Consider the following 24,699-nt stretch of genomic DNA (forward strand, 5'->3'; position numbering starts at 1 on the left):
CAAATTGACAACACAAAACTTTTTACATTTTAGAAGCCTGAGCATCAACTCTGAAGAAAAAATTGAGTAGTACCAACTCTATTACACTAATTAAAACTGGTCAGCCTTTTTTCCCCAACATTCTCTTTCCAAACTAAAATCCAAACGGGAACTAGTTTTAAGTTTTGAATACGTGTGTCTGTAGTTTAATATAAGCTAATCATATGGGTATGCGGCCTCAAAAGCAAAAATGAGACGTAAAACAGGAAAGAATCCGTCAAGCCATTGCACTCACGTGTGCCTCACGGGTAATCAGACGTGCCTCACATGGAATTATTCTTTACGCTCTTGTCCTAAGTTAGATTCCCTCACTAACCTCACTCAATCAATTATTCAACTCTATGGATAATGTGGGTAGGTGAGGGTAGAGCTCACCCCGTAATAAGTAACAGACGTGTGAAATTCGCACATCCGGAGTGGGTAGGAGACCGTGGGGTCAGTTTCTCTCGGTCGCCTTGCACGTCAAGGATACTACTTGTGTTTCGGGGAGTCCGGAGCACTAGATCACCATGCTCCCCTTATTATCCTATGATAGGTTAGAACCCTAGGATTTCTTCATACAAGCCTCCATTTTTCCCGATTTTCGACAGATACCACAATATTTACGGCTTTTTATCTCATCTCTTTCCACTTACCCAGATTAATCTCTCTCTTTGTCTTCCTTATTGACTCATATTTCTGACGCATTTACTCAGGTTAACGAATACAAGAATCAAGAACTTAGCTATTTCCACATAATAATTTATTAGCACCGACCATGGTTTCGTAACAGAGTAACATTATCAAGGTGAAGATTTAGGTAAATTGACAGTATATATATAGCAGGAGCCGTTATAAACTGTTATATATATATATACTGTCAATTTACCTAAATCTTCACCTTGATAATGTTACTCTGTAACGAAACCATGGTCGGTGCTAATAAAATGTTATGTGGAAATAGCAAAGTTCTTGATTCTTGTATTCGTGATATTATGGATTTCCACCAAGTTACGCCCTCTACGATTAATTATACTCAGGTTAAATTTATATATTATTAGTTGATTTAAACGCCGAATTAGCTGGAGAAAAATTCACGAGTAGCTGATTGAACTTTGAAGCATTTCTATTAAAAAATCTGGTTAACTGAATGTAAATAAGGTACTAACATAGTTAACTCTATAATTAAAGGATGACCAGCATGAGGGCCTAGAAGACATTCTATTGACGCAGACGTGTCTACAGGCACACAAATGGCCACAAGCAGTGGGGTAATCATACTTTTATACGCGTTGTGCGAGTGAAATGAGTGATTCTGTAGCTTATCTTGTCTAACTTAGATTGACTTAAATTCTGTAGCTTAGCTTATCTCTCTATCTACTATCAAACTGTTATTAATTGATTTAAGCATCTCGATTAGCCAAAGGAGATTTAACGACTAGCTGATTGAACCTCGGAGCCATTGAACCATTTTTTCCTCGAGCTCGTGAACCATTTTTTCCTCAAGGATGCGTCCTTTCTGATTACAATTCAAAATAGCATTGCAGAGTGTGCGGGGCGATAACAATAACTGACCACAAATCCTTTATGCTTATAATAAGCTTTACAATGCAAGCAAATGGCTCTTGTATGGGCACACCACATCTGGTTATACTACAGTAAATAAAGTACAAACACAATAAATCCAGAAACAAAGAATGAACTATACGATGGCCTAGAAGAATACTAATAACATAGACGTATCTCCTTGCACGAAAATAATCAGAGGCGGAGGGGAAATCTTATTTTTACAAACGTTGCGAGAGAGAAATGAGTAATTTTGGCTTTATTGTGTACCTATCGCAATCACAACGGATTGATTTCGTGAAAAATAATACACGAAAACATCGTGCATTTCATACAAACAAACTTCCTTATTAGCCCGTTCTTTAGATATTCACTTCACTCAGTAGTGGTTTACATTCACTTCACAATGCTCAAGGATCATATTGGCTTACTATTTGTTTTGCAAGAATACCCAATAATGTCACCATGAATATTGGTGGTTTGGAGAGTTTTCCTGCTTCCGATGTATTGTGTTATAAAACCATTCAAATGAATAATTTTCAATCATATCAAAAGGAACATTGTACCACTGTTTCTTCAAATGTATTAACATCTAAGAGGTGTATGAAATTTAAACCTGAAGATCGTTTAATTGTATTTTGTAAAAGCAATTTAACACCAGATTCTGCATCCATTGGTGTGTTTGGCGATGTTCAATTCTATGTTAAAGGTTAATAAATAGTTTATTTCATTCTAATACGCATTTGTGTTGTCATTTGTCATTGCGCTCAGCGCCATCTTGGAATTTCCCCCACCACCTCCGTACGTACACTAGAATAACTTATGTACGTCCGGGAAATTCAGACTTAGAATTTTTCACATCTCGTTTTGAGTTAAAGTCCAAAATCCCATGTAATTTCCCTATGGTGACGTCAGTAAAAGTAATCCGTAAAATTAATGTTTGAGGAGCGTGGCAGCATATTGGGTAGATTTCCTTGGCTGATGATCAATGGGTCACTCAGTTAAGCCTTCGGGATCCCCGAAAATTAAATCCTCGACGTGCGAGGTGACCAAGAGAAATGAATTGCCCTCCACTTTGAATGTGTGATATTAACAGGCCTGAGGCTAAGTATGAGCAGAGCTCTACCCTAACCTATCCAATTCAACCTCCGGGTTGATAACTTGGTGAGTGAACGTTTGACTTCGTGAATTGAGCTGAAAGCGATTTCCTGGTCCTGCATGAGCTTAAAAATAACTGTTGGGGGATTAGCATATGACATGAGCGAAAATAATAGGGTAGTTTCCTTCATCAAAGAAAACGAAAGGCATTTATTGCGATTTGTTACCCACCCTTACTGTATTCATAATATACAAATTATTTGGTACTACAAATCCCAGTTTAGACGAATGGCAATGGTCAATTTTAACCGCATTTGAAAAAGGCCAGATTGGCGCCCCTGTGATTGCCACTCCACGTGACATCGCCGGGGCCTAGTTTCTATACGAGTAGATAGGAGTTTTACATCGTCTGAGATTACCAATGCATGCATGAGACGCAGAGCTGAGGGAACATCTCTTAATAATCACGTATTAAAATTGCCTATGGTCGGAAAGTTTCCTTCGTAATAAGGTATTAATAATCCTTATTTAAGCCAAGCGATACCTGCTAACAGGGTGCTCTACTACCTGCTAGCAACCTGCATCGCAGCAGCGCACACATCCTCGCCCTAAGGTCACCTCACTTTGCGACAGCGGAAACCAGAATGACATCACACGGGATTTTCCCAGCATTATACTTAGCCGCCGCGTTTTCGCGCACTTAAAAATTTTCACTTTTCATTTAATCGCAAAAAACGATATCGTCTTTTAAAAATCTAAAAGTGTGAAATGCGTACTCCAGGAGTAATAATCTTTCGATTAACACAATAAAAAATAATAGGAAACTCCCTATTGTAACAGCTTTCTTGGAAGTATGAGGACCGCAAATTCAAGAAAACCATTCAGTTGGCAGAGACACAAACGCTAAAACAACTCTAATGGCTTTCATTGAGAAATTTGCCTGAGCCAACTCTTCCAAACTATTGGATTACATTTTCCACATCGGGACCAAAATAAATATTTCATTCAAGAGAAAAAAATTCGCCGTGAAAAAAATATTTATGGGCGAGGAAATAATCGAACAGTCACAGGAAATCGACTTTGGGGAACTACGGTCGCTGGGCTTAAAGCAGGAAAATTAAAACCCCAGAACGATACGAGAAAGATACATGAAATATAAACGCATTCGAGAATAAAAAAAATCATTAAAAATAATTAACAGAAAAAAATCTCAACATTTTACCATAAATTTAACTAAAATTATAATCGTATCACAATTCACAATGGTGATGTGGAATTGTAACGATCACTGTGAAACGCTAGAGAGGGAAGTACATGTTTTTAAATAAAGAAGTCGCATTATTTCACCAAGAATCACTGTGTGACGGCATAGATAAGTAAGAGCTCACTTTTTCATTTCCTCAGCGAAATGGTTACATCATTAAAACCTGAAACCTAACTCTTTATTAGTCGCAATACATTGAAAAAGATATCATTTGTTTTCGAGCAATAAAAACTGACCTACATTTTCCGTTTAGAAGAATGAAGTTGCCCCAGAACTACTCAAAGTATCATTTGAAGACCAAGCAACCTACCTCAATAGTCTGCTCTGAAGACACTTTCCTAATACGAAGATATTTTACCCATACGAAAGATTAAATGAAATATGTTTTGGAGGGAACTCGGCAAAACATAATGTGTCATTCTTCTGACAAAATATGAATGATAAATACGCATTTTAAGAGAAACCTACGGTCGTTCTATGCATCAGTAACTCAAATCACTCTCAGCCATCAGAACGATTGCTTAAAGAAAGCTAGGGGATATAGCAAGGCTCACAACACTCCATTATATAAATCCAGGTAATCAGAAAATAAAAGGTAAACTTATTGGTAATTAATGGAATTTTGATTTGGATTCTCGGAATGAAAACCAAATAAGAAGAACTTGAGGGGAAAAATATGTAGGGCATTGGAGGACTAGAGAAAAATGGGCTAAAATGATGCTATCGATCACCCAATTTTCTATTATGCACTAGATGAGCACTTCCCATGAATATAATATGCTCCAATAAGCTATACCTAAGTAGCTAACTTTCGCTTTTGAGGAAAGAAAGTAGACGAAATTTTGGCTTAGACGTTGAGTTTTCCTTAGCCCAACCTTCGAAGTGCTACTTACAAAACGTTGCTGCGAGATTATCACGGAACCACAGATAAATATATTGTTCCAACATTATCTTTCTTGTAGTAATTCTAGATCCTAGAAGTCTCTTAGTCATATCCTTCAGGTAATAAATACATAACACCTCGTACCACTAGACTTATCTCCTTTGATGTAAAAAGCTGGTAAAATTTGATTTTACATGAAATTCCTACTGATTTCATTTCAACAAAAGGTACTCCGCTTAGCTAAAAACTCAGTGAAATGGACAAATAAATATCGAATTTAAACACTTTTAGCCATCAAGCTTTTTTTTACTCTACTTTCGTGTTAGAGGAAAGATTGCTTGGTAAAGGGAAGAGTGTGAGGAGGAGAATAGGACTTACAGATGGAATGATAAGAATAGGCCTTGAGAATTAAAGAGGGAATTTCAAGTCGGCTACCAAGGATGATTCGCGAATGCTCCGTGTAAACCCGCTTCAACCAGTAATATATAATTAAACGATTATAAATATTAGTCCCCACATATAAAGAAACAATGAGTAACATTTCTAATGGGAGCCATTGAAGATTTCTATTTTTAATCGGTGTACAACGCCACACAACCATCATCCTCGGTAGAGATTTGCTCAGTTTTTCAAAATCCGCTTTCAAATTTGAAGAATAAGGAAGTACAACCGCCACACATCAAACCACAATATTCGAGATAGTATTCCGATAATAATATTCGATATTAAGTTTGGTACTCTAAATCTGTATTCGAATACGAATAAATGAGGCAGGCAAACCAAATTAATTTAATCAGCCGATCACAAAATAATTTTAAAGACTGCCAGTCGTTATATGACAATCTTGCACGATAGCGGAGACATACCAAGTGGAGGCGTGGCCCATAGTACCACCCAAGCGATGGTCGACAGGAAGAAGATGATACTGAATCGCCTGAAGCACAACATCGGTGTCAGCGGAGCCGGCTTGGCGTTCCTGGCGGCGAGGGCAGCCGCAGACTCGCTTACGGGCGCGGTCGAACTCTCCACCACCATCCAAGCGACGGCGTCTGCAGCCCTCTGCAGCCACGAGAGCATCCCGGAGGGTGCAACTAAGGCGATCACCCCGGCTTATTATTATTTTTATTTCTCTTGGAAGCACAATGGAGGAAGCCGATGAATTCCACAGGCGATCAAGCACCAAATATGTCGTCTAGGAGAACAAAAGTTTCAACCTAAGCTAATAAATTCCGATGAAGCAAGCTTATTCTGCAATCCGTAGCACAAACAGGGACGAAAGAAGAATTCAGAGTTAACCAACAATTAACTTTTATTAAGATATAAAGCGGTATATTGGGCTTTTCCTCTGAAGCGATCACACGTTGACAACTCCCAACTGACGGGAGACTGTTCTATTCTCAGAAGCACAGAGAAAGATGCTGACAAAATGAATAGTTTAGCCGCCGATTCCTTCACCGGTGTTTTACGAGATTGATAAGTTTTCGGCACAATCAATGACCACCATCGAATATTGCTGCTTATTATAATCTTCGAAGCACAGAGGATGATGCCAATAGAATCAACCAGATGTAGAGACGTAGAGCAATTCGTCGTCCAGAGTGTCGCTGAAAAGTTTTTTTTTACCGGATTCTTTTCCGCTAAGCAGCAGCTTCCAAACGAATTCCTGAAGATATTCCAAATGACGATAATCCCACCTGTCTTTTTACCCAAAAGACGTGGATCAAGTAGACAACGCAGAGGCGATAGGAGCGCCGCGGAGGATGGACAAAATCCACCGCCGGTCTCGCGACCAATACCTCCTGCACGGAGCTTGCGAGCGTGAGCTATCTCTCTCCACGTAATAAGGCGGAGTCACGTGGAAAGTCTTACCGCGATGATGTAGCCGTTTTTAAACAATCACCGCACTTGTTCGGGAGGGTAAAAAGACTTTTCTCTTTCCCCCCAAAAGGCTTCGACGTCAGGGGCTCAAGTCGGACACGACTAGAGTTGCGCAACTAGGAAATTGAAGTTGGGCGCCAGACGCCGCGTCAGCATAGAAACTTTGATAGACAACACTCACACTCACACATAAACGTAGCATTTACCCCCTACCACTCTTCTTTAACCACTCTCCTTAGATCATTGTGCTCCGGCAAAACACTTCCACTTTCATAACTCCCCAACTTTCTCTTCACTCGGCACTCCTCACAGATCTCCTTCTTCGATCCCGATTTTTCTCTCGGCCTTATCTATTATAATCCACGCCAGTCTACAACGACGGTGCTTATCTGATGAGAGGTGAAGATGGTCTCTCCCCAGTGCACGCAGTGGTCATTCGAGAACCGAATCTCATTGGAACTTTCCGAGCCGAGAACGAGTTTTTCGATTGCTCGCATGCGATGGAAAAACTATGGAACCGGTAAGGTGGAACTAAAGAATGAGCACGTTCGTCTTCCAAATCAGGTCAGGAGAGGATCGATGGACAATTTATTTCAATACGAAGACAAGCCCTCAGTAAAGAGGAATTTTGTGAATGAGCTATCGGTTAAATTGATGATTTTTCCACTGTAGACAATTGCAGATTTTTCAGCTACTTTTAGTTGTTTGCAAAAATCACTTGCTTCCTCTTAGGCCCTCTCAATAAATTCGAAAGATCTTCACAAATACGGCCAAACTCTGAAATGGATGTTCCACTTTAAAAAAAGCTCTCATCCCTGCAGGAAAGTTTATGAGGTATTGTGTCAAATTCACCTGATCCAAATGCACTTCCCATCACAGATATATATCATCTCACGCGGTAGTCAAATGATCACCCTCAAGCGATGACAAACCAAGCATTCCCATGCCACTGAAAGACTTGTTGCAGCGTAGCGCGCTTAACGATTCAATATTCTTCTCAGCAATATATCTTTGCGATGTCAATCCTATTCGCACAGTACCTTGTGATCAACACGGGGGCAGAATGAAAACATCACTAGCGCAGCGGAACAGTCGCCAATCCACATGCGATGAGGACGGTGATACGCTCCCCACTGGACGACGACGACGTGTGACGAGTCCCTCAGTCGAAGTCCTGGCGATGCGTATCTTCCAGACACTGTTCCCCAGAAACCACACGTGGGAGACGACAGTGCACCGCTGGCGACTGAAACACAAAACCCGAGCCGCGGACTCTCTGAGCACACCTCCTGGGACCTTGATCGCCAAGTCTTCTTTCACGAGTTGTCTTCGAGGAAGAGATGGGAGAACAGTTGTCGCACGGCGGCGTGGTGTATTTTGAGGTCAGGCCCACAGCTCTCGCGGAGTGCACACGCCCGACCCGTCGGAAATTCGTGGCAGGAATGCGCCGAGGAAGACCGTGGACTCCCCAAATAAAAACTCGCTTCCTAAAATTCGGGGCAGGAGAGGAAGTGGGACGGGGGAGTGGAGGCGGGTCCCTCCGACCACAAACACTCTCACCACCTCGCCGTCTTCTTTCTCCTCCGCCTCACCCACTCTCCTTCCATCTCTCCTAAATTTAGGCACCTGCAAGTGAAGCGAAAACGAACTCGACTAGCGCTCCGAGAGATGCAAAACAAACCCGCATGGAAGATCATATGTTCGACAAATACGTCGAGGGTGAATAGAGAAATAGACATGAAGTCCTAGGAAAAATGAGAGACAGCTTAAGAGGGCATGAAGTTAGTAGGACCAGCCATTCAAATACTATTTTGAAACCGTGTTGCGAGCTAGCCTAGGCGCGATTGACAATGATTGCCGTTCACACTATGAAATATAACAATTTGAAGCCCAAGTATACCTCGGGATGTATATTTCTTGTCAGGGACCCGAGCCCAATCAGAACTGGGGCAGTATTCGATTCCGTGGAAAAAATATTCCAAGTATTTTTCTCAGGCCTCCACTATTTAGCCTCTTTTTAACCCACCTTTCCTTCTTGTACGGAAGGTGCTGGCATTTAGCAGCTCCTAAATATACTTATTTCTAAATGAACTGGATTTTTGTAAAGAAAATAAAAAATCTTGGGTTTCTCACAACCCACACAAGAAAATACTACGGGATTCAAAATGGTAACCGTGGTTGCGCAGATCGGTGTTAGAAGAGAGCAATGAAAACTTTGCCTATTCCCGTAATATTTCGACCGTCTCCCCGGATATCACACTTTTCTCGCTTCATTTCTTGACTTGCTTGGGCCATCTCTCCAGCTCGCAGCGGCCGAACTGAAGTAGAGGTACTCGAACTCTCTCACCGCGAAGGGCGTGGGTGGGAACAACGGGCATGTGTACACATGACCGTCGTGGGAAAAGAGCGATGAGAAAGGCATTGAAAGAACGTCGATATATCGAAATGGATATCAATTCAGCTTGACACGACGTATTTCGGATGAAAGAATTGATAGAAGGAATCAAAAATCGAAATAGAGAAACAAAATCGAATAGAAAAAATCGAAATCGATAGAAAGAATCGCGGAAGGATAATGGCAGAAATTGCAGAAACAGGATGTGGAAATATTATGTGAACCTTCGTTCAATCCTCAGACTATCTAGGATGTTTTGTATCGACAAGGTTTGAATGTATTGACACGGAATATATTCAATGAATCGATCTCACCATAATGATTATAGGTAGGTGTTAAAAATATATTTGTTGATTTGATGAGTTTTTATCTAACTACGTCTCACCATTTGCATTGTAGTTGATACTGTCCTAACATAGTTGGAACCATTAGTGACACTAAACTTGTGGGAATCTTTTAGGTAATTCAAAGCAGGTCATTCATCGGATAATTATATTCAGCGATAGGAGCGATAAATACTTGGAGGGAGCTGACACATGTTATACAAATGTTTACAAAAAATGTTTCATTTCCAGGCAATTAAGACCGAATATAGGTAGAACTGACTCATGCTTAATTTTGATGAGGTGGCACGCAGGGTATCATATAGGCGCAGATAATAATCTCCACTATGTATGCGCAGTAAGTAGTTCAAGTATTCAGTACCAGTGGAAGGAAATTTTCGGTAAAGCGGAGAAAACGGGATTTTTTAAATTAACTAAAAATTAATGGACTTCAAATTTGGACTTGGATAAACAATTGAACTCCAAAGAGCGGGGTAATCATCATGGTTAAAAACTCATTTTTGCGAAATTACGAATAAATGAATAATTGTATGATTTTTATTAATCGTATCGATAATTACGCGTGTCCAAATAGCTCAAAATGAATTGCTAAATACCTGACATGGAGTAACCTTTTAACTTAATCGCAGATAGATGAACTCACTTGACCATGCCTACCGCAACAGTATCGGGGTACACTTGATAGATAATTATTTTAAAACAAAAGAAATTCATAGCTATCACAGGAATTGCAAAAAAGTATGATAAGTAAATCGATACGTTAAATGATAATTGGGAGTAAATTAACACCTACTTTTTTCCATGCCTAATTAACTATTTTGAATTGGTATGAGGCATCAAAGTTAGCTATGATTTTAATAAGACAACGGTATGAGTGAGTATTCATCTCCATAGAAATCAAGCTCAGTTTTTTTCAGTCACACTTCGAATATAGTTAGACGATTTTTAAGAATAAATGCAATAGGTGCAATTAAGAGATGAAAGAGGCTAAAAATACGATTGAGAGAAAAAAATTAGCACTTGAAGTAGCAAAATTTTGCTTCCCACTAATTTGCATGGAAAAAAAGGTGTTTTCCTTTCTATACTTTCTGCAAGTGCCCCAACCCTCCGAAAATTCGCACTTTTTCCCGAGTTGCGAGACCCGGTTCCTTAATCTTCACTAAGAAAGTTTCCTCTCTCGTACGGGCCATAACCTAGTCCGCCAAAAGAGTGACAGGAAAAAAATGGCTCATCAAAAAATCGTACCTCTCACGACCTGGAGGAGAAACTTGATATTCTACTTTTGCCGGTTGGTTCCATATGCTTCAGAAAAAATAGCGCCCCTTCGCTCAAAGGTAGCCAGAAATTTGCTACGGTGGTATGTGGGTTGCATATACTGATCATTTTTTCAATTCGCAAGCACTGGTGAACTATACATTTTATTAAATCAGCTATATATTTCGTTAGCATAATTCTGAAATTTAATTCTATCGCTGATTAATGGAAGACACCATGAAATGTAACTGTATCGAAACTTGGGAGTCTCAGAGGATAGTTGTACATACCATCAGTACCAATCAATTGTCGATAGACCCATTGGTTCCGAAGATAGCAGAGATTTGCGTTGTTGGCAACAAATCATTCAATTTTCGTGGTGTGAAAAATTTTGTTTTCTGAAAACTGTTAATACTAGATCTGGATTTCTTATATCAAAATTGAAAGTTACTGGAGCGAAAAATACTGGAATACCAAGAGCTTAAAGTTGGGCAACTTGATTTTAAGCGCAAAAAACGGGTACTTTTTTGAAAAACATTTAAGTGTAGAAAATACTATGGATCCGAAGAGTTTTAAAAGTATATGATCCAACGTAAAAATAAATTCTCATTCGTATGCTTTTTGTTGCATTGAAATTAATTGCTTTGTTTAGACACTAGAGCTCCTCAAACTCGGGTGACTTGCTCTTTTTACAGATAGAGATATTGGTCTCCACGGCAGGTGTATCGCGGGTAGCTGCCACAAGGGACAACATTTTTGCGGGGAAGCTGACAACCCCAAAGTCCACCCCTTGCCTTCGAGTGTACCTATGGCGTAGTAACTGTTGGCAGAGTTGAGCCCCAAACAAGAATTATTGGAGAATAAGGAGGTAACTGTATGATTCAAAACAAATACCATTCGTTTACGCTGTAAAATAAATGTTTCGCCATCATAGACGACATCCATTCCGGCCAAAAATGCAAAATAATGGTACATCAAATGTGGATAGTTCAATCTTTATATCCTTAAATTTGAATTTTTCCATATATTGAGGCCACACATAGCATCATTCCTAAGAAGGAATTCTTAATTGCCATCATAACATGACTTCAGGGACACAAAACCACGATGGGGCAAGGATGACAATGGACTAACGGGATCGCTACAAAGCGCGTCTTTGATATAGACTACCTGATATCACTTATACGTCAGTAAAAATATATTCAAAGATAAATTAAATTAATAACTCTATTAGCCAAATAATGACACTACAAAAATTTTGCTCGCGCTTTGCTGATACCCAGCCAATAAAGTTGCTCTTCGACATCCGGCTCAGGAGAAACAGTATTGCGCTTGATAAGCAAGCGAAAAAAAAACTTTTGCTCTATGAATAAAATTTAGAAAAAAATGCCGAGAAATAACCCATTATATTATTTATCCAAGTTCTATATCAATACTACAGCGGTATTTAAAGAAGAAAACGACTTTCAAACGTCAATCCCAACATACCGCCTAAAAACGAGCATTAATCGGGGGTTCCCGATTCGATTCCTTATGAAGACAAATTCTTGCGGCTGACCTCATAGACGCTTATCCCTGGTCAACCCGCGGTTATCTGGTAAAAGGCATAAATCTAATACCCTTAATGGCCATCGATTCCCAAGAAAGAAAAGGATTTCAAGACATCAGTTGGAGAGGAGAGAGGGTTTAATGGGCGCATAAAAAATAGTCAGTGAGGGAAGAGTTGGCGAAAGGATAGTTATATTGCTTTATTTCGCTGTCAAAGATGTGTCCTGATTAATTCGTTCGGTCCCATTGGTTGGAGAGACGAAAAATTCGAGACGAATCTTTTTAGTGTTCACGCTCGGGAGGAAATTCACGGCCGCATGCGTTTTGTTTTTCGGCTCAAAAATCATCGACGACACAGACCACTGGACACCGATTGAGGGTAGTTCGGCAATGTGAAATCGCCAATTCGAGGGCCGAAATTTGAGAACGTGAGAGAAAGGGTTACAAGTGGTATCGACTTTTTTTATTGCAAGGGAGAAAGAGAATAAAGAGAAATCCGAAGGCTACATCAGAATAATTGAGGTACACTAAGTTTTTTTTAAGCACACAACCACATTTAAACTTGATCGTCCTCACTGACGAGGAGATTTAAAGAATTACAAATAGCTTAGCAAGAGAGGTTATGCTATGAAATATTCCAGTATCAAGGTATTAACATGAGACATAAATTCATTCCGGATGCGGGCACTCCTTTCCCGCGACATTCACTCCTCGAAATTATGAGAAGATGAAAATTATATCAAATAGGGAAAAATTAAGAGATGGCTTTAAGTTGAATTCTGGCTGAAAAATTACATTTACGACCGAAAAACTTTTTAGGACTTTACAGTGATCAACCAGTTACAACAATTTTGAAATAAAATTTTGTGGCGCGCATGACATAAGTTATTACTTTGGATTGACTGCACATTGATTACAGGATTTCGGCTAAAATAAAAAGTTGGTCACTCACATACTAAGGACTGGATTGCTATACCGCTGCTTTAATTAAGTTTGGCTAAGTAACACGGTTTTAAAAGTTGTCAACATAAAAATAACGTTTGATTGAGTTCAAACGCCATCCAAAAGAAATTTTAATTTTTAAGGAGGGCATCTATCCATAAAATCTATCCCTATCTAAATCTAATCTATCTAAAAATATATCCATAAAATTTTAAGCTATCCATATTTTAATACTTTTGAAGACCAAAAGATCGAGATCAAACGTTCCGAGGAAGAAGCGGAGCATTATAGCATTAGTTGGTTAGACATATTATCCAAGTTTGCTAAACTGGGGAGTAGCATTCATTATTATTCTTGATTATTATGATCCGCCGCAGATGTACCTGATAATGAATAAGAGGAGTTACTAGATTTGATTAAAAATAGGTTCGTCGTCAAAAAGATTTTACGAAATCTGATTGTACTTCTTCCAATTATATATAACCTACATTTCACACCCTAGAAAAAAACATTGTATCTAGATTATTTTAACGAAGGAACACAGAGAGCGAAACATTTTTTCTCTCTCTTCGTAGATTACAGATTTTTCCAGTTCAGCCTTTTCATGTCGGGTTAACGTGAAACACTGGCCAGCATTCAATCCGTATCGATTTTGATTGAGATCTTCATTTTGCAAAAGTTGGGGTCGCAGAATGGGGCTATGAACGGCTCACATTAATGTGAAAGCGTTTAAGAAGGGGAACAGAATATTTCCAGCGAGGAAAGACGCACTGAAGGCCTTTGTTTGGAGCGTTTTCGGCCTGCTCCAGTTATTTCATGCAAAATCACGGTCAATGGAGAGACGAAATGTCGATCACGAACATTGTGTTATGCGTGATATTTTTCTCAGTTCGATCAGTATTTTATACCTAAATGTACTGAATTACTAAGGGCTGGTTTTATAACATCTATTTTAGTTATTTTCGGAGCATGAAAATCGGAGTTAACGATATGTTCCACACAAAGCCACTTGCTTTGCTATTATGGGCCTGTTTAATAGTTTCTGGTTAGCGTTAATCAGAATTTGGTACAGCCAAAACCTCAGCTGGAGAATGTTAGTAAGTTACAGTAGGTGAAAGTAGTTCAGAATAACGTTTCTTTAAACTAATGATCTCAAACGCAAGAAATCTCATTCTCCGCAAAAATTTAACCAGAAATTAAAAAAACTGCTATATGCGTTGTTCTGAAGTACTTGGCCTTGCTTAAACTTTCAATTTTTCTCAAGTTAAGGAGACGAAAGTAAAAAATTCTCTTAACGCTAACTGGACATACTAAAACTGGCCTTGATGATGTACAATCATTTATTAGCGACTGTTCTACTCAATTTCAGCTCCGGCACGCGATAATAATATCTGACCAACGAATGGTATTTAGAGAAATCCGAAGACCACATAAATATCAATTTTTTTACACTCATAATGGGGGTCGTTCATTCAAATCATAAGTCATCAAAAGAATTCGGTAGGTTGAATGAAAAGATAAATTAACACGAAAGGAAAAATTTCCTTCCATCAGGAATTTTCTCACAATTATACAAGGAAAAAAAGCGAAAATTTACTCCTACTTATCACGAGTTAGTTACGTCATTGACGTTGTCATTCATTTACTCATTCAAAAAGAACCGTTCATTCAGGGAAAGAACCACTTACAAGATTGTAAACGGCAACGAACCGTGTGAGGACGATTCGTGAAGCCTAGCATTGGCTGAGAAGCGGTGATCTGATCGGCACGAGTTTGTGACGTTAACAAATTATCTGCGACAGGGTTGAAGGCGATTTATAGCAACGAGTAACACGAGAAATGGGCGAATGATCGAGAATATGAATACAATAATCACTCACTCACGATTCAATCCTGTATTAAGCTAAATCTGTGACGTAATCCGAAGTTGAGTACAAATTCGGAAACACAGAATGGCCCCCTAATCAATATTCGTACCCACGGATCACCATATTTCTTTCTCCTTTCAGTTCCCACCAGTGGTGTTGTGGTGCCGGAACGCGATGGAACGCCGTTCTGGCACTGGTTAACAAAAGACATAATAGTCAAATAACATTTTTATCAGTTATTTTGCTAAAAAATTTCTAATATATACATTCGTAACCTAAACAAAAAATTGTAATAAAATGTAAATTATGACTTCTAACAAAATACACACAGGATAATTTTTAACTTCTAAAAAAAGTTAAGGAAAGTGCCTTCCGGCACTGCCAATTTTTCCATGACGTCACTGGTTCCCACTGGATGGTTCCTCACCCGATCCTGTGACACTATTGGTTGCTTTCCCTTCCCATTTCCCAAGAATGCAGCACCCGACCTCCAAGGCTTTCGAACGGGAGTGAGAGCATCTATTTTCTAGCATTCGGGGGTCCAGACGGGGTGGAAATTTCCATCACCAACGATCACGTTGCATAAGTAATCAAGGACGGAGGAGAGCCAGGAGAATTAAACCGGAACAGGTCCCCAGCGGGTTCTCACTTTCTTCACACATGGGACACACAACACGCATCAAATACGAAAATAAAAACAGCTCTTAGTAAATTTAGTGGTTTTCGGCGATAATTTGTGGCATTTGCAGAACATTTTGGGCAAAAAAATTTAAACTTTGTTTTCCCGTCTGGTCCAGAATATGACGTTAACCATCGAAACCACGTTCGTTTTTAAATAAAATTTCTGTGGAAAAATAAAGTTTCAATTTATTCGTAAAAAAACAACTTTTAGTATATACTGCGGTGTACTATATAGTTTAACTTAAACCCACATCTTATGCTAATAATGCTACAAAAGAATAATGACGATCAAATAGAGCGGACGAGTGAGCAATGGTTAAGTCCTTTGAAGAGTAGGAGAAAATAGAAGCCCCGTGAAAAATATGATAAGACGACAAAATAAAAAAAATCGGCCATTTGCAACTTTTAAAGCAAATAACTTGGCTATTAAATGTTTTAGAATAATCCATTTATTTCACCAAAGACCTTAGGAATATCTTTCTATATTAAAAATCAAAAAATGCTACAAAAGTTACACACTTCATCCTCTTTGAGACTATAATACCACATATTTATCACAAATATCTTGAAAATTTTCCCAAATGGTGCGATTTGTTCCATTTAGTTTTCTAAACAGTCATTCTATGACGTCTTAGATCGGAAACTACACCACTGACGCCATTATCCATTATTGATTCAACGATTTATTTTTAATAGGCTTAAAAGTCTGAATGAACGCGTTGATTTCTCTTCCGGGTTAGATTCGGTACCTCACCAATAACTTTTTCCAAAATAAACACAAAAATTATTGAAATTCAACAAACAAGAAGACTTTGTACACTTCAACAGGATGATTCATTACAAGACCATAGAATCGTCAAACAATCGTCGTCATCAGGTGGGATGATTTCGACTGTGACTACCTGATGACATCGACTGTTCGATGAAGCTATGGTCATACAATAAATCATCCTGTGGAAATTGAAAAAGTTTTAATATTGCTGGAAAACCATGAATTACAGATTCCTCAAAGTTACGCCAGATGCCATCTTGCTTGAAAAAATTTCCGATCTAAAATTTTGCATATGCATTCAACATCGATACTTCCAGTCTCTATGGCCCAGGCCTCTCGCAGGCGTGCCCTAATAATATAAAATGACATCCCCTCCCTTGTGTTTTCCTTGAGGAGACTGTCTCACTTGCATACTTACTGAAGCCGGTGCTGGTGTACAGGGTTCGTTACTGCGAGAGTCATAAAAATGCATGCTCACGTGCCGTCGAAAACCGATCGAAAGCAGACTGCCTTTGCGGCTAGGAGAGGCATGAAGGAGGTGGGGACGGCACTTCGCTAAGTCGACATAAGTGAGATGCTCGCGTGCTTGCAATTTCCCAAGGGTCTCTCACGGCGAAGGGTGGTGTGATGAGGGTAACATATGCTGCTGCTCCGGTTAGAGAGAGGGTATTTCCCCTTTACACTTGGCCATTCTGTTAAGTCAACGCCTCCTCGCCGGGAGATCGGGAAAGGACATTAAAAGCCGCGCTTTCTCGATGAGCAACATTAATAAGAACGACTGAGCTTCAATAAACCCATCTTGATGCTTCCAATATAACCCGTTCAATCATTCGTTATATATGAGACTTCACAAAGCAAAACTAAGAAACTTTATGCATCATAAGGCGCAAAATTGACTTTCTAAAATGCTATGTTTGGTTGACACCAATTCTTAACCAATGCTCTTAAGGACTTCATGGAATTAAGGACTTCTGCATTAAAAGAGAAAAAAGGAATTTACAACGCAATAACAAAAATCTATATACGCCATACTCTATGAACTATTACTGAGTATACTCAAGCACTGTATTTACCAGACATTATTTTGTGGAAGAAATCTATGCATACAAAATTTAAATTCTAGTGCGTACTAGATACCGTTTAAATTTGTTGCCATACATAAAAGAGCGCTCTTAAATATTTCTTTCACTCCCACCTCCAGCACCTTCATATCTTTGCCCGCCCGTCGATGTTATGAATTTCGTCCTGACGTGTGCTACTCCCGGTCATGGAATTAGTAGCGGTTTAGGCGTCCGGGGAACGACACGATGACGACGCCGTGTGAATTTTTCAAAAGGCAGCAACCGAGAATGAAAAAGGCCGTCGCGACGCGTCGTGGGAATCACTTGACTTGTGTGGGTAAACGACGGGAGGACTCGTGTCTACAGCGAGGTTTTTATTCCCATCCCCTTTCATTCGATCCAAGAGATTTCTCACTGGGTTTATTCCTGGAAGGGTCTCTATGCTTGACAAAATCCCTGTGGGTAAAAGATTTCCCACAGATGATCCTAGTTGTCTAGTCAGCTATAACTTAATGCGGTACATAAATAAATAAATAAATAAATAAATTTATTTATAGTTCTAGGAGAAGAAAGATTTGATGCTTTCCCGGCGAATGATGTGAGTAAACTTCTCTCGGGTTTCTCACCGGGTTAAAGGCTTCATAATGGCCGACGTTTCGAGCTCCAGTAGCCTTATGATGAGCGCCGAGTCGGAGCTCGAAACGTCGGCCACTATGAAGCCTTTAACCCGGTGGGAAACCCGAGAGAAGTTTACTTAGTTCTAGGAGGCTGAACTCCTTTAGAATATAATTGAATGAAATAGTATCAAATTACAAGGTTTGTGTCGACAATCGACATAAGTGTAACAAAGGAATCATAAAGCAATCTGTAAATAAACTGAATTTCTTCTTTGATCACTATATGAAAATTAAAGTATTCATAAAAAAATAAAACATTCCTTCTTCTGACACTGAATGAGCATAAAACGTATCAATAAACAAAAAATCAATCAACTCCAATAACAATTAACTCAGTCAGCATTACGGGTTACTGGAAAGTAAGTAAGTGACGGTCTTCATACATACAGACTTCAGTGATGAATTAAAATACGTATTATTGGACCGACCCACAATTGTGTGTGAGCCTCATGTAAGGCGGAGAAATATAATTTAACTATTGGTTTTATTGACATGGACTGCTCCTTCTGGAAGTGGGCGCAGACGATGAAAATAGCTTCATCTATTGCATCGAATTATCATCAAGGTGCATAAATCAGCCGCAGAAATAAACGCGAATGCCGCGAATTTTGGGACGCGGAAAAAATCACTGCAATAGCAAATATGGCAAGTCACACATCCATGGCCATGTTACACATCATATACGACTAACCTATGAACCTTACAACAGAATTACAGACCATCGACTTCCGGTTTGGAAAGACAGCGCATTGACTGCAGTCGTGCCAAAGACGCTCTTTGATTGGCTAAAGGTTAGCCATAAGCCATAAAGAAGAAGATTAACCATCTTTCTTAGGGCATTGTGGAATACCATTTTGGCTCTTTAACGGCTTACGTCCAACAGATTAAAACCCATTATGCTTGCTTATACAGCTTAAACCCAGGCAATAGAAGGGCACAATGATTAGAAATCATTACACATTCATAAATCTCTCAACGACACTTGAGCGCAAAAGGTGGGCCCATACGCAAGAAAAACTGAGATGGAAAAAAAAGACAGGAGATAAAGCGCCTTTGGATGGAAGCACGGTCTCAAGAGGAGAGAAAAGATTTTTTCCAAGCGATATGAGGAGAGAAAGACTTCACCCCCTCCGCAAAAAAGAAGAGAGCGAGGAAAAAAGGTTGGCTTGTTTATGAAACACCTTTTGAAAAAAAAGCTCCGCCGGTTAAAAATTTTCTGCGCTTAATATTTTTCGTTCCTTCAGTATCCGCTCGCCCAACCATCATAAAATCCTTCATGCCTCAATGCCTTCTCATATGGCTCTCATAAAGGGGAAATGGTTTCTTTATCCGAGAACGCTGCCAGATTTAGCTCTCCGATACACGTGAAAAGGGATTCATATTCCAAAAGGAGAAATTTCGAGACTGAACGGCTTTACGGCAAACGCTTGGTCGATCATATCTCTTTCAAATTTCCTCCACTGCAGTGGTTAAACGTCAGATCTTCATTAGGAAGGACACCACACACATTGAAATCGATAGGAACCTTCCTCGAAGCAGATATTATTCTTCAAGTCTATTACAATTTCATAAATATACATACACATACTACCATGCAAGCCGTCTCAATAGGAGTGCGGCGAGGTGTGTGTGGATATCTAGCAGTTCTAACATTTAAAATGGCATTTTCAATGCAATATCTAAGGAGTTAGAAGAATTACTTATTATTATTAGTAAAATTGGACATTGCATTATTTCCACTGAGTTTTTGTTTTGACACTGCGTGTTTTGTTGTTTCAAGCAACATTATCAATTGTAACATAAGTATTAAGAGTTTTTCCTGATATAGATCTTGGTGTTTGAAGGCAGGGGATAAGGTGGAGGATGGGGTTTGGGTGTCGAGAAGTGGGGATATTGAGAGTTGAGTATAAGAACAGTGAAGAAGTGCGTGGTACCCTCACCCACCCTGGAACCTTTCTTTGCCTACCCCCCACACTGTTCTTCTTCCGAAACCCTAAAAAACGACCCTTTCTCCCACAACCTTCAACATCCCCACTTCTCGACACCCAAACCCCATCCTCCACCTAACCCCCTCCCTTCAAGCACCAAGACCTATATCAGGAAAAACTCTTAAGACTTATGTTACAAGTGATAATGTTGTTTGCAACAACATAACGCGTAGTGTCAAAATAAAAACTCAGTGGGAACATTGCAATGTCCAATTTTACTAATATTAAGAACTTCCACCACATCGCATCGTGCCTCCCATTATGCTAGATATTACGGCTTAATTACTTTTTTACCTCCCTAGATTTGAAAGGAAATTACTCAGAAATTCATGGAATAATTACTAATGCGAATTTTTTAGTAGTTTTTAAATGCATGAAAAAAGGCTAAAGGAGAAAATAGATGCCAAAAAAAGATAAGGGCTTTCACTTTATGGTGGCACCTAGTTTTAAAATCTACGTAATACCAGCGATTTGTTGAGATAACCAAAACGCAGTAGCTTGAAATCCCAGAAAGATAACATGCTTTTTATTTTTAGGTTAAATTTTTATTGCTACGGTAATTTGATAATCAGAGTAATAGAATTACGCCATGTTATCTATTTCCGAATACATATGTAATAAAAAAGGTCCAAAGAAAATTTCGGCTCAAAAGAGCCATTTAACATTTTTCCCATTCACGAATAGAATTATTATTGTCTTTGTGGAAATGCCAGTGAGAGACTAATTTAAAGGAAGATCACCAATAACACGCCATCAAAAGGCCGATAGCAAATGTATTTTAGTTGGACCAACTGAATGGTTACCATGAGAAAAAATGGGAGCCAAAAAAAAATAAAAAAATGACTCCTCATCTCTACCAAGAGAATTTATTCCACGTCTATTTGACTAACTTTTCAATAAAACGATTCGGTAACACTGAAGAGCAAAGGGTGGAGAAACATTTCTATTCAATGATTTTGACATTAAAGCACCGTTCTAAGGCAAAGAACAAAATTTTCAAGTAATTACAAATATTTGCATTTCTCTATCGATTCAATCTAATGGAGCAGTAAAATAAAGAACAGACCAAATAGGTATCCCAAGCCACGCATCCGTTGGGCATTTAAGTCTTCCCATACATAAGGACTACTTAATCCGCGAACTGAATGAAATACAAAGGAAGGCGGCGCGTTTCGTCAAAAACTGCTACGGGCGTATTGACAGTGTTACCCAGATGTTAAGCGAATTAGGCTGGGAGCCGCTGGCGACTCGGAGGCTGCGCGCTAGGCTTAGATTGGTTGAACAATTGAGAATGGATGTCTTTAAGAGCGACACAGAGAACATAATATTGGAGCCACACTATATTTCCAGGTCCGATAGAAGCGATACATTAAGAGAGATGTTTTGCCGAACGGATAGATATGGGAATTCGTTTTTCTCCCGAACCATAAAGGACTTTAATAAACGCTATTCCCAACTTCGTTAGAGCACTTCTTTTTTTTTAGCTGTAAATGGCTGGTGTCCTAACACCCCCTGCCACACGCCTTTTAGGCGGCTTGCGGGGTATTGTGTAGATGTAGATGAAGGACAAGGGTGGTGTATTTCTATTTTTTCATATCCAAGGAAGTCTAGTGGGGAAATTAGGGTCATTTAAGTCTCTGTTCCCTCAGAGAATCTCGAATAGCATGTGGCAGTTACACAGGGCTAAAGAGATGGTAAAATGCCTCGCCACAGTGCCATTCCGACGGCATATCGTCTCAGAATTAACTCAAGCAGCTGAAACAGTCCCAGTGACCATTAATAAATAATACAAGGTAGTAATATCATTTTTACAAGACCGGTAATTGTAAGAGCCAAAATGTGAAAACAAATGTCGCAAAATACATGATATAGGATGAGGATTGAGGAATTTTTTTGAAAGCAAAAGCACTCGGAAGAAGAACACTCAAAAAAAGCTACGGAGCTTCTCATGCCTTTATCATCACGTTATTTCTTTGTTTAATAATAATGAATTTTTTAATGTGATACATAACTCAATAATAATAATAAATAACGTCATATTATAGTTTTTACTAGACCAGTAATATTTAGAGCCAAAATGCTTTTTGAAATGTTAATCAACAGTTCAAAGTAAGGGGAAATTACATAGAAAATATATCACTTAAGCGAGGGGAATTTTCACGCTTCTGTGTGATCGTATCAGCTTTTTATCGAGCCTCAAAAGAGTACAACGAACGAGAGAGCAGAAAATCTTATTTATTCTCTCACGCAACGCACCAATCGATAATTCCACTCCAAACGTATGCGAGAAAAGATATCCAATATTGATGCCTTAGCAAAAGGCGAGTTTAAAAGCGTGATGATGGCAGCAGCTCTTTAATACACCATAATGTGCATTGCACTCTACTTGTACAATCTGAGGATACTGAAATCAATTGGAATTAAAATTTAGTGACTCTAAAATACGTGGAAAAGGTAAAAAAATACGTGAGAGAGAAGAAATACGTATGCATGAAAAGCTAAGCTGATTGGATAATTGAGTAAAGAGCCGCGTCAAACCAATGCTAAGATTGTTGATTAGTGATTATGTTGAAGAAATTCAATCTGCAAAACTACACCGTTATATCAAAGAATGCTTTTTTGAGAATAAAATAAACATATTTTAGTTTTCATCCGCAGACTGATAGAAATAGAGAAGGAATGACGATTTTTTGATAGATACACTGAAGATGGAATTCGCCGAGACAAAAGCATTTGGTATTCAAACTTCCGGTTCTCCGAATTACCGGTCCGGTATGCCACCAGTATACCGCCAATCCATCTTCTTCAAAGGCGAATCGCAGACTGGGTTAACCGAACGAGGTGTTAACGTCTCAAGTCCACAATGCGGCACATGTCTTGGTGGTGAAACTTTTAGCACACCTGACCGACAATAGGGAGATCCCGGTTCGAATCCCGACAAAGGAAAATGATTTATTCATGGTGAACTTCATCCTTGGTGAACATAAATTTGCACCAGACAGAACGATTTCTCGAGATAACGGTAGCCTTGAGCTATGTGTCCACTGGTATCCAAGTCTCGAGACTTGATCGCAAGATTTATCTCAGAACTGTATCCGTTGAAGACTCGCCTTAGTCTCAGAGAGATCTTCGAGACTCGAGTCACGGATATCTCAACAAGGTGTCCAATGAAGGAAAATTACTGAAAATACGCCACTTTTATTATTCTGAGACCTCTGACCAGTCTCATAAGAACGAAAATATTTCGATTTCTAAGACTTTGGACTGTATTCTAAGACGTTCCAAGACTCTACCTTCATGGCGGAGACTCAACCTTCAAGTGCTCCTTAAACGTACCTCTTCGATTGTCGAGTCAACTCTCCCTACAAGCACACCGATACTCTCCCTATTAACTAGAGTATGAGCCAGAGCACCCAACAAAATTGTAGATATCGCTCAAAGGCCTAATATGGCGAAATCTGTAGATCACCTCCGGATTATGGCATTTTTTTCCAGATACATCTCGCAATATGCGATCAAAATATAATTACCATTACGCTTTTTTAACCAGACGATGTTTATTTATTTCATCATACATGCCTTTTACAAGGAAACGTATGAAAAATAAGAAAAAAGTGAAGTCCATCTCTCGTAGTTAGGTAAACAACCATTGCAAATTGAAACCTGAGTCCGCAAGTTTTGAATAGTCGTATATTTATGTTGGAAGAATGCAATTAAGGGATAGGCAGAATCCCATTGAGTGTTATTAAGAAGCAGAATTCCTCCAGAGGTATCGATTTACAAAGCGCTCAGTTATGGTATTATTTTACCATCTGTCAGGAGTGAGCATTTAAGCAATCGTGGTTGGCCGATTCCGAATACATTGCTTTTAAATTGCTAATTGTTCTGAGCTTTTACGCCACTGGGTCATTCCCGGTATGAGGTATATGTTTTATAATGAATATTTTGTCACCTTCATTATTAAATTCCGTTTGCAGTTAGTTTGCGGTGACCTTTCCGGAGTTGCTCAGTCTCTAGAGTTGGGAAGTATGCGTGTCCACTGTCCATCGGTAACAAATGAAGTCTCCGAGAGTTATCGTACGTTATCTCTGAGTGTGGTCTCGCTCCCATTCCACTTGTCACCCACTTTCAAGACTCAAGTTCGAGACTTTTAGTCCCCAGTGGACATGTAGCTGTACAGAAAGGTATCTTCGCAGAGGACATCAACCAAAGAATTTTTTCCAGAAGTCTCTTTTTGCCGGCCTCGGTGGCGCCGATGTTGCGTCCCCGACTGCCAACCTAGTGGTCGCGGGTTTAAGTGCCGCCTGGGTGGATTTACCACCATCCAGGGAATTGATGCATGTGATTTTCAAACAAGCTTATAACAAGTCAGTAAGAGAGGATTATCTAGTCCTAAGTTTGTTCGTAATAAAGACGAAATAATTATTATTATTACGTCTGATTGAGATTATGCCACAGGCAA

General features: G+C 39.3%; 1 protein-coding gene across 2 annotated transcripts in view; it reads right to left on the minus strand.

Moving 5' to 3' along the window:
- LOC124158864 (laccase-2-like) overlaps positions 1-24,699 on the minus strand; it is a 124,296-nt gene that overhangs the window by 78,688 nt on the left and 20,909 nt on the right. Inside the window, exon 1 of one of the 2 annotated variants that reach the window (XM_046534254.1) lies at positions 5,696-7,850. The exons of the other annotated variant lie outside the window; for it this stretch is intronic. Coding sequence (XP_046390210.1) covers positions 5,696-5,906 — 211 coding nt within the window. The 5' untranslated portion in view covers positions 5,907-7,850. Of the gene's footprint in view, positions 1-5,695; positions 7,851-24,699 lie in introns of those variants that run through there. 2 annotated transcript variants of the gene reach the window in all.

Source organism: Ischnura elegans, chromosome 5 (assembly GCF_921293095.1).
Source record: "Ischnura elegans chromosome 5, ioIscEleg1.1, whole genome shotgun sequence".
NCBI classification, from domain to species: Eukaryota; Metazoa; Arthropoda; class Insecta; order Odonata; family Coenagrionidae; genus Ischnura; species Ischnura elegans.